Genomic DNA, 14,322 nt, shown 5'->3' with positions numbered 1-14,322 from the left:
ACTTGAATGAGAGTATTAAAAAATAATTATTAATTATCGTTCGGTGAGTATTTTGCATAAACAAAAATTGGATATTATAGAAAAAGCATTGGATAAAACATATACAGAGATTTTTGTGAAACGTGTTGTTGTACTTGATGCGATCCAGGAATTACGTCCTTCATCACCTGTATCTTCTATACAGAGAAGAAAATCTTCTGCGGAATTAAACATGCAAAAAGGAAGATTTTCGATATCTTTTTAAACATTGTTTTGCAAAATGGTAAGTGGATTCATTATTTGTATAAATTTAAGAATTTTTTTTTGAAAGAGCAGATAGATGACTCGTATATAAATATGGAAACCAGATTATTACCAGGTAAGAGATAATTTTGATTTAATCGAATATCAAGGCTCAGTGTCTTTCAATACAGTTGTATATGTTGTATTGTAGATATTTTAATTCATTAGGGTAAGTAAAATTGTACTGAAAATGATAATGGAATCACGTATTAGTAATATTTCATATATCAGTGATTCTACATGCTCATTTTATGTTCATAAATTTATGGCATACATTTTTCAGTTTTGCAGTGCTGTGTTGATGTTCGTATCATGTGAACTCAAAAGCATATTTGCCGTAATGATATCCACCAAATACCTTGTGACTTTCAAAATTTTTCAAGAGTACTATGTATTTATGCTGTATATTATTTTACCGACTGATATTATAATTTTCACTGTATTATACATCTATCCATTTTTGGAAGTGATTTTATATTTTATTTAGATTAAGGATCAAGAGACTTTTTTATAATGTACGGGTTTCTTTTCAGTAATATAATGGATAAAAGAGAAAATATATCAACGTTTTAGAAAGCGCAAATCCAAAGTATTTTCAATACAGCTCATGATTTCAAAATTTGAGTAAAAAAAGTGGAACTCTGCATTATAATTCAATGGTGCCACGGTTATTTTTAAACATCTTATACACTCAACTTTTTCCGTATTCAATATCCTTAGCAGTATAGAGAGAAAGAAATCCATCCATATTCAAAAGGCGTAATCCATAAACTTTTTCTATTACTCCAACATGATACGCAATTTACATACTCTTAACAAGCATTTTCGCTATAACTTTTGAGAGATAAAATTTCCTTCTTTTTCCTCTCAATACCGTGTACCTACCTGTCTTGGAAATCTTTTTACACGAAAAAAAAAGAAGCTTATAAAGCTATCTTTCTTATATTACCAGGGAAAAAATGAAGGATTCATTCTAAAGTATGCTCTTAATTTAACTGCAAAAGAAAACCCTTTTTTATTCCACTAAACAGCAGTGTCATATTTCAATAATCAATTGACAGTAGTTAAATTATCCTTTCAATCCGAATAAAAAAAAAATGTTTTTCTTGTTTGCGAGTGTATGAGAAATCTTATGCAAGTCTTTAATAATATAAATGCACACAAAAAAGAAATTACTTTATTTTACGCGTTTTCTTTCACACACAATAAACAAGAAGCTAGAGTGTTTCTTAACTGTGAAAAAGACAGTAACTCAATGAATGCAACGCTTTCATCTTCGATCCTTGATGTTTGACAAGTATAATGCTGTAAGAATGATTTATGGTACTATTTTTAGCCCTTCAAGAAAAGCATATAAAGAATGATTTTTTTTTTCTCGAGATGCAATGATTGCATCCTATAGAATCGGTTACGAAGAACCAAGTCCCTGATTCTCATGAATGGGCAACATCAAAGAAAGCAAAAAGAAATCACTGAATAAAAATAAAGAATATTTTTTGGAATAAAACCACTGTGTTTTTTTTATTCACGATTCTATTTATCTATATAAATTGGATTTTTTTCTTTAATTTTAAAAAAAAGTCTGTATTTTATTTTTAACAAAAACTCCTGAGTTCTATGATCTTGAGATTTATGTATAGTGTCTTTTGTGTAAAAAGTCATTCTTAATAACACAAATATATAGAAAGAGGTAAATAATACTATTAAGAGATAAATATACGCTTTTTCAACACAACGTGCATGCAAAAAAAATAACCTATATAATTTTTTTTTTATATTAATCCGCGATCTTTAGATGAATTTTAAAATGAATTATGTAATGTAAATGTTTTATATGTGAAAGTGCATTTTATTATGGTAAATTTTAAGAATTGGAAAGAATGCGGGTCAGTAGTCAACTAGTTTTTAGTTATTCTAAAGTGAAATTAAAAATTTTTAGTTAGGTTTTTTTTTTGTTTTATTCGAAAGTACAAAAAAGAAATTCATATTAAAAATATATATAGAGAGGGAATCATTTTTTCAGTGATTAATTTTGAACAACAAGGACATTTTCGTCCCAACAGCCCAAAAAGTCTATTTCAGCGTGAAAAAAATGATATAAATTATGTACAGTAAGAAAATAAATCGCATACAATTTGCACCTTAGAGTTATTCACAAAAAATATTGAAAATTAATTATTCGTCATAGAATGTTGAAAAATTAAACGCGAAAGACGACAAATGCAATATAGGTTAAACGACAAAAAAACTAAAAAAAGGTGAGAAGGACCGAATTACTTTCATCAAGTCATAATTTTTGGTGGTTCTCAAACTGTTTTAGAACACGTACAGATATATTAAAATTAAGACAATAAAAGAATAGATACCTTAAAAATGAATCAATTTCTATATTAATTACCTAATATTTATTTCATTATAAACTGACATCACGTTTCATAACATTACGTTCTAGATATTATGCCGATGTATGATATCCAGAAGGTCTCTTGATTTGATGTATCCTGGACCGAAAGAAAATTATTCATATCTAATATCACGTTAATGAACTAATCAAAAACTGACAATTGATTATTAAAGACACATTAGTCCTTAAGTCTCGGTAAGGGTCAGTACCAAGCTGCAGTCCAGCGGTTGAGAAACATTATCATGAGTCACATTGAAAATGCAATATTTTTTGTTCTAAGATTAAATTTCATTCCGCGAGCGGTAGCCCAGGTCGATAAATTACTCGCCCAAAGTACCGTAGGATGTTTAGAGGTTTTGCAAGTCTGATACCCAAACGGGGTGACATGACCACAGAAACTGATTGCTACCGGAGGGAGTCTCACACCGAGAGGTTGGTGCGCTAACCTCTCGGTGAGTATAGAAAACATGCTGCCTTTCGGATTCTGCAAAAAATTATAGGTCCCGGTCTAATTAACCCTCGTGCAGAAAATCACCGTGGTGCGACAAAAATGATCAAAATAAATTTCGTTCAAATACACCTAAATGTGTGCATATTTAAGCAGCATTTTAAAATTTGGATTTTCGTATAGCGTTCCAAAAAGTGTATTTTAGTTATGCATTCATTTCATAAACGTGTAATTTAAAGAAAAAATCTAAACAGTATATATCTAATAAAATTCCTAAGAGTCATATTCGAATTAATGTTTTTTACTTATTGAGAAACTTGATCTGTGGTGCATGTAGGCAGTGAAAAAATGTTTTTCCAGCGACGGTTTTTGCTCAAGATGGAGAGAAATTCTGCGTTCTTCCCAGCAATGTTAGATCTACTTTTTAAGAAATAAGAGCTAGAAGGTGTGGCGTGTTATGCGCTTATTGGCCCGGTTCAATTTCGGTGCAACCAGAATGAGATTTTTCCTGAGCTTGCTCCGTTAACGAAACACTTCAAGACAAATCTTGCGCTATAAGCCTGCTCTTTCCCAAGAAGATTCCCCCGCGGTTTCCGCTGCAATAGTTTAGTCACCAGCAGGTAATGGAGTCATAACTCTTCTACACAAGAAGAAAGTTGTTTTCCCTAAATTACCCCGGTCCCTGCCACATTAGTTTTAAGGGCTCGGTTTATTAGCCGAGCCTAATCCCGGCTTCTAAAGACACTTATTGTTTCATAAAAGGAATTTAGTGACCAAATCGTGCATCGTGAATGCGCCAAGTGTAAATTGGTCCCTAACAACGTTTCAACTGATGTATTATTAACGACAAAATCACACTAGCCTCTCCATATGCTCCACCTTAACAATGCAATAAATTGCTTAAAATCGGGATTTTCGGACTCTAACAAGATATGAGCTTCGGTATACAAATAAATGGGCCTATATTTTTGGATGAGAGGCGTAATTGTGAGGATAATGTATTTGAAATCTACTCCGGAGAACAAGATTCACCACTATTTTTTGCAGCTCCGGTCCAATTTGTGAACGTAGTTGCTAGCGGTATGAAATATGGAAATATGATTTGAGGCTTTGAACGTCGAGGATACTGAATTTTATATTCCATGTAAGAATATCTTTTAAGGCTACTATCAAAATAATTCAGACTTAGGTTCCATAGTGCTTCATTGCAACAACCGACTGTACGTGACTCCCGAAATTATTTCGTTGAAACATGGAAGTGCGTCTGTTGTTCCTCGCGTTCAAGAATGAATTGCAAGATTTAATAGCCTAAAACGTACGCTTCTGTACGCTGAACGCATTGCGTAAAACAACTCTACGTTATTTACCCAGACAGTAAATATCCACTCCACTCTCACCCAACAAGCAGACCATGTTTCAATAAACTTTAAATCTACTAGCAATTGTCATATTTTGTAGGAGAAACAGAAGGTGGTTTAGGACCAATGTTTTCCCTCCCATCACTAAAGCTAACATGCGAAACTGTTGCAGAACTCAAACACCATTAATCAAAGTATTTCTTCATTTGCTGTCTGAAAGGCAGGGACCGCAAATAACAGAGTTATGCGTCACATGTAAATGGGCTATAGTTATAAATGACTGGATCCTCCTCCTGCAAACAACCCTCAAATGACATTGTTAATCGCCATTCCTGAAATCTGGAATTCAGTTACTTGTAGAACGTGACTGTACCTATGTACGGTTTATACTCAAATCACGCGATGAACACATTCATTGTAAGACGTTACGAAGCGACGTATTAACAACGTGCAGTTGTTAAACGGCTTGTTTTAATCTGAAACTCTTTGTAAACTCTAGCTCTAAATATATTAGGTGCCTTGTTGCAGTAGAAAATAACTTCGAGTGAAATAAATTGTCCTAATTCAAATTTCTGGCATTATTAATTGATGTCTAACACTTTCTGATTCATATCCAAGTTTGCTTTTCTGATGTTTACAGTACAGCTGACTTCCAGTGCTTACCAAACTCAATTATTCTAATTAGTAGCACTAAACAAGAAATAAGGAATGCGAATAATCTAATGTTCTCGCTCCGTTGTACGCATTTTCTTATCATTAATTTCAGCAAAACTATCACTCGTCAAGTTTCTGTTCATGTGTGTTTCGGTACGGCTTTATTTTATTTTAAAATTTACAGTTTCAATGTGTTTATTATTTTAGTAACAAAGTATACATGGTATATACTTATATAATACCGTCGAGGAAAGAGAGTCCTTTAATTTGTAGACAGGAGATACATTTGCTCATATAGAAAGACACTTTAATCTTATACAGATTCGGGTAAGATTATGTGATGTAAAACATGCCTCATGTGTACTTCTGGTATTTTGTCTTGGTTGAAGCAAAATGCTTTTGAGTTCACGTAGTGCGAGTAATTCGATCCTTGTATAATTTTCGCTACACTGCATTTATATGCTTTCAATTGTGAATTTATCGATTCTTCAAATTAGTACTAATTATCTCCCTTTACATATGAAATGCTTCATGCTATATTGAGTTGTTTATATTATCCAGATGTTTAATTTTTACTTAGACAAGTGTATTTTTATTTTGCCCATTTAGAAATATTTTTCTCTGCAAATATATTCAACACGTGATTTTTTTAATCGTATAAAATGCGCTATTTTAAAAAAGTAAGTGATGCAATTTAAAACATTTTATAACATATGAATTTTTTTTTTCAATGATATACGTTTCGTAAACACGTATAAAAAAGATCGAGTACCAAATTATCCAATCAATTTATTTCAAGACATTGTTGCATTTAAATTAAAAAAAAAAAAAAAGCACCGTCTTTTTGAAACTTAACCTTGACTAAAAATACAGAAGTGAACGTTTACCGTAACTGAAGCAGCTTTTATCGATAAGATCGGATCGCCGAAGTGTTTGCGAATGATTCTAGGATTTTTTTTTTTCAAAATAGAATAAAACTTGACGTTATCCAGGTGACTTATCTTCAGGCGTTCAATCTTTTCTTTCCGTTCAATTTTTTTTCTTTTCTTATTTAGAGGAGCTGATGCAGAAGACATTCACTCCGTTTGGTCCTATACAAGAAATCAGGGTTTTTAAAGACAAAGGCTACGCTTTCGTTAGGTAAGTCATTCATAAAGTCACAGATCCCTTCAGTGTTTGTTTTGCAACACCATTATTCGGCTTCTTTGTCTTTGTCTTCCGTTTACTCGGCAACTTATCCTTCTTTCTCTTTTTTGGTGATTCGCGACACGAAATCGGCAGCTTCGCTTAGGACGTACTCCATTGATTCAAGGATGTCTTTTATAACGTTTTATTTTAAGTACCTTGTAACTTTAGTCAAAAGACTTCTAAAGCGGTTAATATCAAGTGTGCTTTCAGGACAATTAACCGAGTGCTAAGTGAATTTGTTTCTATTCTTCGTTCTTTACACTCACCTTCCTTTATACTCTTGCTGTTTATTTATGTTTTACCCCGGATTCCTTCACCTTTTCATTTTTTTCTAAAATCTTTCTCTCTTTCTTTATTTTATTTATTTTATTTTTTCTGAAAGTATGGAGAATTTCTGCAGCCACTTGAAACTTCTATGAGCTCTTAGGTCATTTCTTAATTGAAATGATTATAATTATGCACTCTCGGTTCACTCTTCTTAGATTGCAGAGTATAAAGAGGAGTTGATTTTTTTTATCTTCTATCATAGCCATCTAAATTGCTTATGATGACGAAGAAAATTAACTAAGTTTAATTCCTTTTCAAAAATATTATCTTTATTTAAAAATCATCTAAACGGTTTTTTTTTACCCTTTCGTTTGAATTTTCCTCACAGATTCTGCTACTTGCGAAAAATGATTGCGAACTCAAAACAAAAACAAATATGAAAATCTCCGCATTTTTGTAGTCATTTCCTAAGATATGATGTACGGAAAAATCAGTGTAATAGAAAACCTTAAGAGCACAATCATTAAAATTAAAAGTTTTTTTTTCATCTTAGCTTTCGCTGATAGCATCTTCGATGAATACTCACTCAGTTAATTTAAAAAACGACTTTATTAACACAAAAGATACCACATGCATTATAAAATATCTTTACTGCATTGATTGTATTTCAATTATTATGGCTGTGATTTACATATAGAATATATTTGAATTTTATCTTCCGTTAGCTTTATTCAATAGTACAGGAATTACACTGGACTGTTTGGCAATTGTGAAGGGACCACCACCTTTTATTTGCCCCATGACTCTATCACATATCATTTCAGTGAATAAGTTCATGGACAAATAGTTCTACGCGTCAAGCAGGGGTTAAATGTAACTGAAGCTTGCTGTGACAGCAATGGATGCCTCAAACTATTATATTTCCCTATTGAAAAAGTTTCGAAATGCAAATATTTTTAGAGATTACGGTTATTCATGTATATTCTGGAACCTTTCGACTGAATTCTGACGGAATAAATACAGATATACGCAGTCGGCAGATGAGCTCTGTGGTCATTCCGCCGCCATTTGGTCAGAGTGTAGTGGCCTAGAGTATACTAGGGCCATCGGTTATCTATTACAAGTATTGTGAGGTGAGCGACGGACACGTCATCTAGTTGTATACATCTACCTTCTGTCCCCGTTAATAATTGTTAATAAAAACTCTGCCTGATAATATATGATATTGATTGGTTCTGGAAAACCATAAACCCCCCTTGAGTAATACTCATAGAGAACTTTTAGCTGCGCGAGTTAAGGACTGATTAAAATGTGATTAACCCACTCCTTAAAATGTGATGAGCCCCATCGAGAGGCAGCAGCTGTCCAAAATTTTGGACTGTAGGATGAAAAACTCAATTTAACTGAATCAGCACAACAAACCAACATCCAGAGAAGAGTAAGAGTCTTAGATCCAAAACCCCTAGTAAAGTCTCAACATACTAGCCTATATCTCCGAGTGTTAGCACTACGAAATGACGTAGTGCTGACCTATTTGCCCACCCCTTGGGCGAATGTACAGTACATCTTTTTTACTGTTTTTGCGTCAACAATTCAGGCTCCAATTCAATTACAGTAAAACTCCTGCTTAACGATCAACCCTCTTTTACAAGCGGATTTTTTGTCCAGCCGGTGTCCGAAAAAAGTGGCTTCACTGTATATTCAAAAAAGTCGAGACATGAAAGATCTGGAAGGTTCATCGGATCTGGAACTCGTCTTGCCCAAAAGGTTCTTGGTACAATCTTTGGGCTTCCCTTGCATTTCCGTCCACAGCCTCATTCATGTATAATGTGTATCCGCATTTTTCTGATTCGCGTACGTAGCTATTTTGTTGGCGATACACTGCACAAATGATAGCGGCTGCTGCGAACATCACTTGGCGTTCGCAGGGAATCGCGCTCTAACATTTCACCGCTTCAATTTGGAGCATGCAGTATTGGGCGATTTTCGGTTGTCTCTAATTATGTTCTATCACACCGAAACATTTACACCATGAATTTTAAAACAACTTGTATCAACTTATTTTCAAATACAAATACAAGGGCCACAACAGGCAAATTACCCAACGAGGTGGCTGATAAAATATGTCCATAAAAAATATGGATGCCAAACATAACCAAAATAGAGCAACCCAATATAGAAGCTTATATCACGATATAAAGAACTAATAATTACTACCATATAATACATTGCTTATAAAAAAGATTATGGTTGTCTTATATGAGTATGGATAGCTTTTCGATTTATTCCACTATGTTTATCATATCTCTTTCTAAGCGTGTCAATTGTGTTAGAATTCACTATTATTATTAATAACTCATTGATGTATTAATAACTCGTGGTCCATCATATCCATTCCGTTGTAATTTTAAACACTTCGATCATATTGTTCAAGATAATGTCTCTCACAAGCACTAGAGATGGCAAAACACGATGCAATTCGAAGGACAACACGGATTTATTTTACAGAACAGCTATTACACACATTCACAAGCAGCGATTTTGACAAAACACGCTAGAAACACAGAGCGACCAAAAAAAAATAAGAACTCGTGTTCCAAATCTATTCAACAAATTCATAGTTCCACGGAGGCGGAGCCACTATATAGCAAGAAGAAAAGCTTCGCGAGAATTCTACCTTATTCTCGGGAGGTCTTTACACTTCTCTTGGCGCTATGACATCGCCAAATCATCGCTGTCACCAGATTTACCAAGTTTGTCGTCAATTTCGCGAGATTTACAGAGAAATGCATTAATGATTGTTTACAGGCGGAAAATGACATAATACAAGGTAAATAATGACTATTTACATAATTTTCTTGAAAATATCCTCCCGACACCTACATTGCTCTAATGTAAACATATTCAAGAAACCAAATCTATGTCTCTCTGAAGGTGTGGTCTCCAAAACCTTACGGCATACTCCAGTTCAGATCAAACTAAGCCTCGGAAAACCGGAAGCGATCATTGCTGATATACTCTTATGAAATATGCTTCGATAATACCAAAATGTTGCCTGCATTTAGCATTTCCGATGTTTACTTTATTATGCACAAATTTCCACCAAAGTTTCTTATGTGCTTATATTTAACACCATTCATTAAAAGCTAAGGTATTCAAATGCTCAGATCACACTATACCATCCAAACTAAACTTCAGCCAATCCATTGCGATATTCATTGCATAAGCAGACTTAGCGCATGACACAATTCAGTTTTAATCTCATTGCTAACTCACCGGGCGTTGCGATCACATTTTTTAGTATTTAGAGTCCTTCAATTTCTTTCAAGTTTTCAGTTGAAAAATTTCCAAGAGAAATAACTACCGCGCATTAAGTCATTAGCAAGTCAAATTAAGGCTTCGTTTCTTCATGAAATAAGTACACTGATTAGCCGCCCATCTTCAAAATGAATATTTTAAAAGCCGAACCCTTAAAACTAATTATCAAGAATTAAGCACCAAAGTTTATTAGTTTAATCCTCTTTTTTTTTTCTTTTGCTAGACAAACAGAGCACCATTTTTTTTCTTTTGTGTTTTTTTTTAAACTCGCTATTCCCGATATCTTCAATTATGTACGTAAATATATAAAAATATTCAATCAACTTTCTTTGATGCTGACATCAAAAATTGATTCCTCTCGAATATCTTCCAAGTAATAAGTTTTGTAAGAAAATTCGATTTTCTTCTTTACATTGGATAATTTACACTTGCAAGATGGCGTAGAACAAATATTAAAAAAAATACATTGTGATTTTTTTTCAATTATTTTACATGAGTTCTCAGTAAAAATAAAAGAGGCGCTTGTTTTCGATTTCTCAATCTCCAAGCATGTCTTCAAGCAAAAATAAAATGAATAAAAGAGTAAAACAATGAGAAACGTTAAGCATTAATTTTGCAAAAAAAGTTATTCATCGACTAATTTGCATGCATGAAAAATATTTTCAAATTCCAAGATCAGACATGGTTAAAATTAAATGCATTATTCTATCGGTAATACATATAAAGGTCATTGAAATGCCATAAAAATGTATTATTACAAAATATATCCAAGAGTTGTTCCATATAATGAGTAACATTAATTATTGTGATTTAATGTAACATATAAAATTTCATATACTGAGCGATAAATGGATTTGAAGAGAATTTTTGTTGTCCGTCGTGAATAAGAATGAAATTAGATATTTATTTAGTAGTTCTAATTCTCCGAAAGACAACCAATCATTTAGTTTCCGTTAATTAAAAACTATTGAAGTGATGAAAAGTCGCTGTAGTTTATTATAGCAGGCTTTTTTTAATTGAAATTTTCACAGTGTCTCAATAATAGGACATTGAGAAATATTTATTTTTATCCACAGAGCTGATTAATAAAAATTTTAAATTATCAATCATGTTTGTGAATTTCGATTAAAGTTTTTTGACCATTACAATATTCATATCGATCAGATCATGTGATAAAATGATTTTTTATTATGGATGTTATAACATTTTACATTCTATTTTTCCGAATGATAATAAATAATGTATGTTTACGATTCCTATGCAATTTTTCCAATTTCTTAAAATTTTTTGAATGAAATTTTGCGTTTGGTTAAGGGGTCTCATATCTTTTAACATGATGAAAGCTACGCTCTAGTATAAATATCATTAAAAACACTAGTTATGTATAACTTTGTTTTATTTAACATTTTTATACATATTTTGATTGTATCCATGCCAGTATAAACTCTTACATATCTCTAATACCTAAGTTTTTGCAAATTTGTTTTTAAAAATGCTTACGCATATGATAGAATAAACTACAAGGAAAAATTGTACAAAAACATAAAAAAAATTCACACATAATTTTATATACGTAAAAATGAGTACAAAATTTATAACAAAAATTTAAAAATATACATGAAAAAAGTAAAACAAGAATACTTCCGAGAGAGCTTTAAAGCTTGCGAAAACAATAAAAGATGGCAAATTATTAGAAAAAAATTCATTAAATAAAGATTTTATATAAAAAAAAGACTTTACCAATTTTTTTTCAAAATCCAACAGAACTTGCAGATAAATTTAATCATGAATTTATTACAAGAAATAAATATAATGATGAGGAAACTGCAGATATTTGTGCTTGTATAGAACAAGAAGGCCCTTCAGACACCTCTATAAATTCCATGCCTACCTTGAAACTGAAAGTCATATACTGAGACAAATTTTGGTAGAAGCAAGTGGTTTTTTATGATCGAGTTACGCCGAAAATGATGTGAAAATAATTGCCCACTACCAAATAGATGTGTTAACGGATTTAGTGGATTCCTCAATAACAAATGGAGTATTTTATTCTGAACTAAAAACTTCCCTCGTATATCCTATTTATAAAACAGGAGATTCTAATGATACAAACAACTATAGACCTATCACCATTCTGGGTTTTTAAAAAATTTCAGAAACATGTATGAAATACCAATTGATCAATTTCTTAAATCATCAAAAATTCTTTGCATCCAATCAATATGGCTTTCAGAGAAACAAAAATACAGAAATGGCAATTCTAAAACTAACGGGCTTCATAAATAATGGAATAAATAAAGATAAATATTCAATATATATAATAGTATTTTTGGACCTAAAACGAGCATTTGACTATGTGGATCTAAATATCCTAACCGAGAAATTTTATTCAGCCGGTATAAGAGGAATTATCTTAGAATAGTTTAAATCTTACTACTACAATAGACGACAAGCTATCATAATGGAGAAAGAAATTAGCGAATTTTGGGAAGTAAAAAAAGGAGTCATACAGGGGTCGGTATTGGGGCCGATACTGTTTTTAATTTACATAAATCAACTAAGCAAATTAAATCTCATATCAGAATATATAATATCTTTAATATGATCAAAAATGCAGATATAAATGCAGTGATTTGAGATCAGTTATTGTCCAATGCATGTTAAAAATATATAAATATTGTATAATACATAAAAGAGCTGTTGCTGAAGGAAAAAAAATCAATAATAAAAATCATATAGGCCTGCTGGAAGGACATTACCGTCCCTTGGGCTACATAGTGCATGTAATATATGTTTGTATCTTGTGTCGTTGTCGTGTAAATAGCTTGACATCAATGTAATTGTGAATGAAAATTGATTCAAAATAAAGGAAATGTTTTATTTCATGAAATGAAGCAAAAAATTAAGATTTCGTCGATTCAATCTTTTCTGAAATTAAATTTTAAAAATTAATGTTCCTAAATTTTTAAATTTAAAGTTTAATTTCAAATAAGATTGATGAAAAAAATTTCAATATTTTGCTTAATTTCATGAACTGAACAATTTCCTTTATATTTTGAATCAATTTCTATTCAATTTCTTTGAGGTCATGCTATTTTATCATTCGCGCAAGCTGTTTCTAATGCATTTTTGAAAATTCACAGAAATTTCAGTGTCAAAGACGTATAAACTTTCATACATAAGATAGTATATACAATCAAAAATATTTGTAAAAAATCTCAAATAAATCAGTATTTAAATAATATTTTTAGTGCTTTTTCTACTAGAGCATAAATTTTTACCATCTTAAAAGGTATGAGACCCCCTTAAAAGCACACAACATTTTCTCTTAAATCCTCTACATTCAAAAAACTCACAACCAAACCTTACCAATGATTTTTTACTTTCTTGACGGTCTTGAATAATAGCTTGAGGTTAGAAAATAATAATTCACCCTCACTGATCAAACTGAAATATATCCATGAAGTCACCGTTGCTCTCTGAAGAATCAATTATAAATTTCATCGTTGATTGTAAGGTGACGGATTCTGAAATTACCTTTTGCACCAATACACTATGTATAAAGTATTAGTCTGAAGAAGAGGGGGAATATATATAAACCTTTGATAGAATAAACCTCCAACGATATAAAGTTTATTTTAATACGATACGGTTTTAGTATTCACAATTTTGCTATGATGAGTTTAAAATGGACTTTCTAACTCATCCGCTGTTCGATATTGCTGATTTGAAGCTCTCGGTGTTCGAATGAAATGTGGCTACATATTACATTTCCTGTATAATACAGGAAATGTAACTCCTACAACAAAAGAGATAATCATACAATGCAGATTGTTATCTCGGTACTGACTCTCTACGGTATCGATCAACATTTGGAGCTTGCATTAAAGCATTAATTCGTTTTCAGGAGGGGAGGGCAAGAGGGCTATCGCGGACTGATCAGATTTGATACTGACGAGATTCACTCTGCATCTTACTTCCTTATTCGATTAAATGCCTATTCGGTTTATGGACGAAAGGACCAGCTCGAATTATTAGGAAAATATCCACATAAGTTCATCAAAATGTAATAATATTTTCGTTATACACTTTTGAAAAGCATTTCGTAATTCTATCAGAGGAATCAAATGGATATTTTGAATCCCTTTCTACCGCTTCAAAATTTATACTAATATCAATACGACGATATGTGTCTACCAGTATATTCTAATACTTCGTGATACAATATATCACTATTCCGTTTCGGACGAATCGAATTTGATTCGAAAAGGGAAATAATGATATAGATTCTGTGCGATATTTGTAACGTTAGTGTAAGGTACATACACTATATGCACTGAACCAGACACTGCAATAGTTTGACTTGTCACAGCTGAGTGCTTAACACACCATCTTCAATTTTG

At 32.0% G+C, this 14,322-nt stretch overlaps 1 protein-coding gene across 9 annotated transcripts in view; it reads left to right on the top strand.

The window, feature by feature from the left end:
• LOC149085105 (nucleolysin TIAR-like) overlaps positions 1–14,322 on the top strand; it is an 860,358-nt gene that overhangs the window by 794,039 nt on the left and 51,997 nt on the right. For 8 of the 9 annotated variants that reach the window (XM_089232908.1, XM_089232907.1, XM_089232905.1 and 5 more), the window contains one exon: positions 6,202–6,286. The exons of the other annotated variant lie outside the window; for it this stretch is intronic. In XM_089232908.1, coding sequence (XP_089089034.1) covers positions 6,202–6,286 — 85 coding nt within the window. The remainder of the gene's footprint in view (positions 1–6,201; positions 6,287–14,322) is intronic. 9 annotated transcript variants of the gene reach the window in all.

This window comes from Pholcus phalangioides, unplaced genomic scaffold (assembly GCF_987345545.1).
Source record: "Pholcus phalangioides strain wild (caught in Gottingen) unplaced genomic scaffold, Ppha-v1.0 ptg000007l_1, whole genome shotgun sequence".
Lineage (NCBI taxonomy): Eukaryota > Metazoa > Arthropoda > Arachnida > Araneae > Pholcidae > Pholcus > Pholcus phalangioides.
The sequence above is the reverse complement of the archived record's forward strand: the minus strand, read 5'-3'. Positions and strand labels throughout refer to the sequence as shown.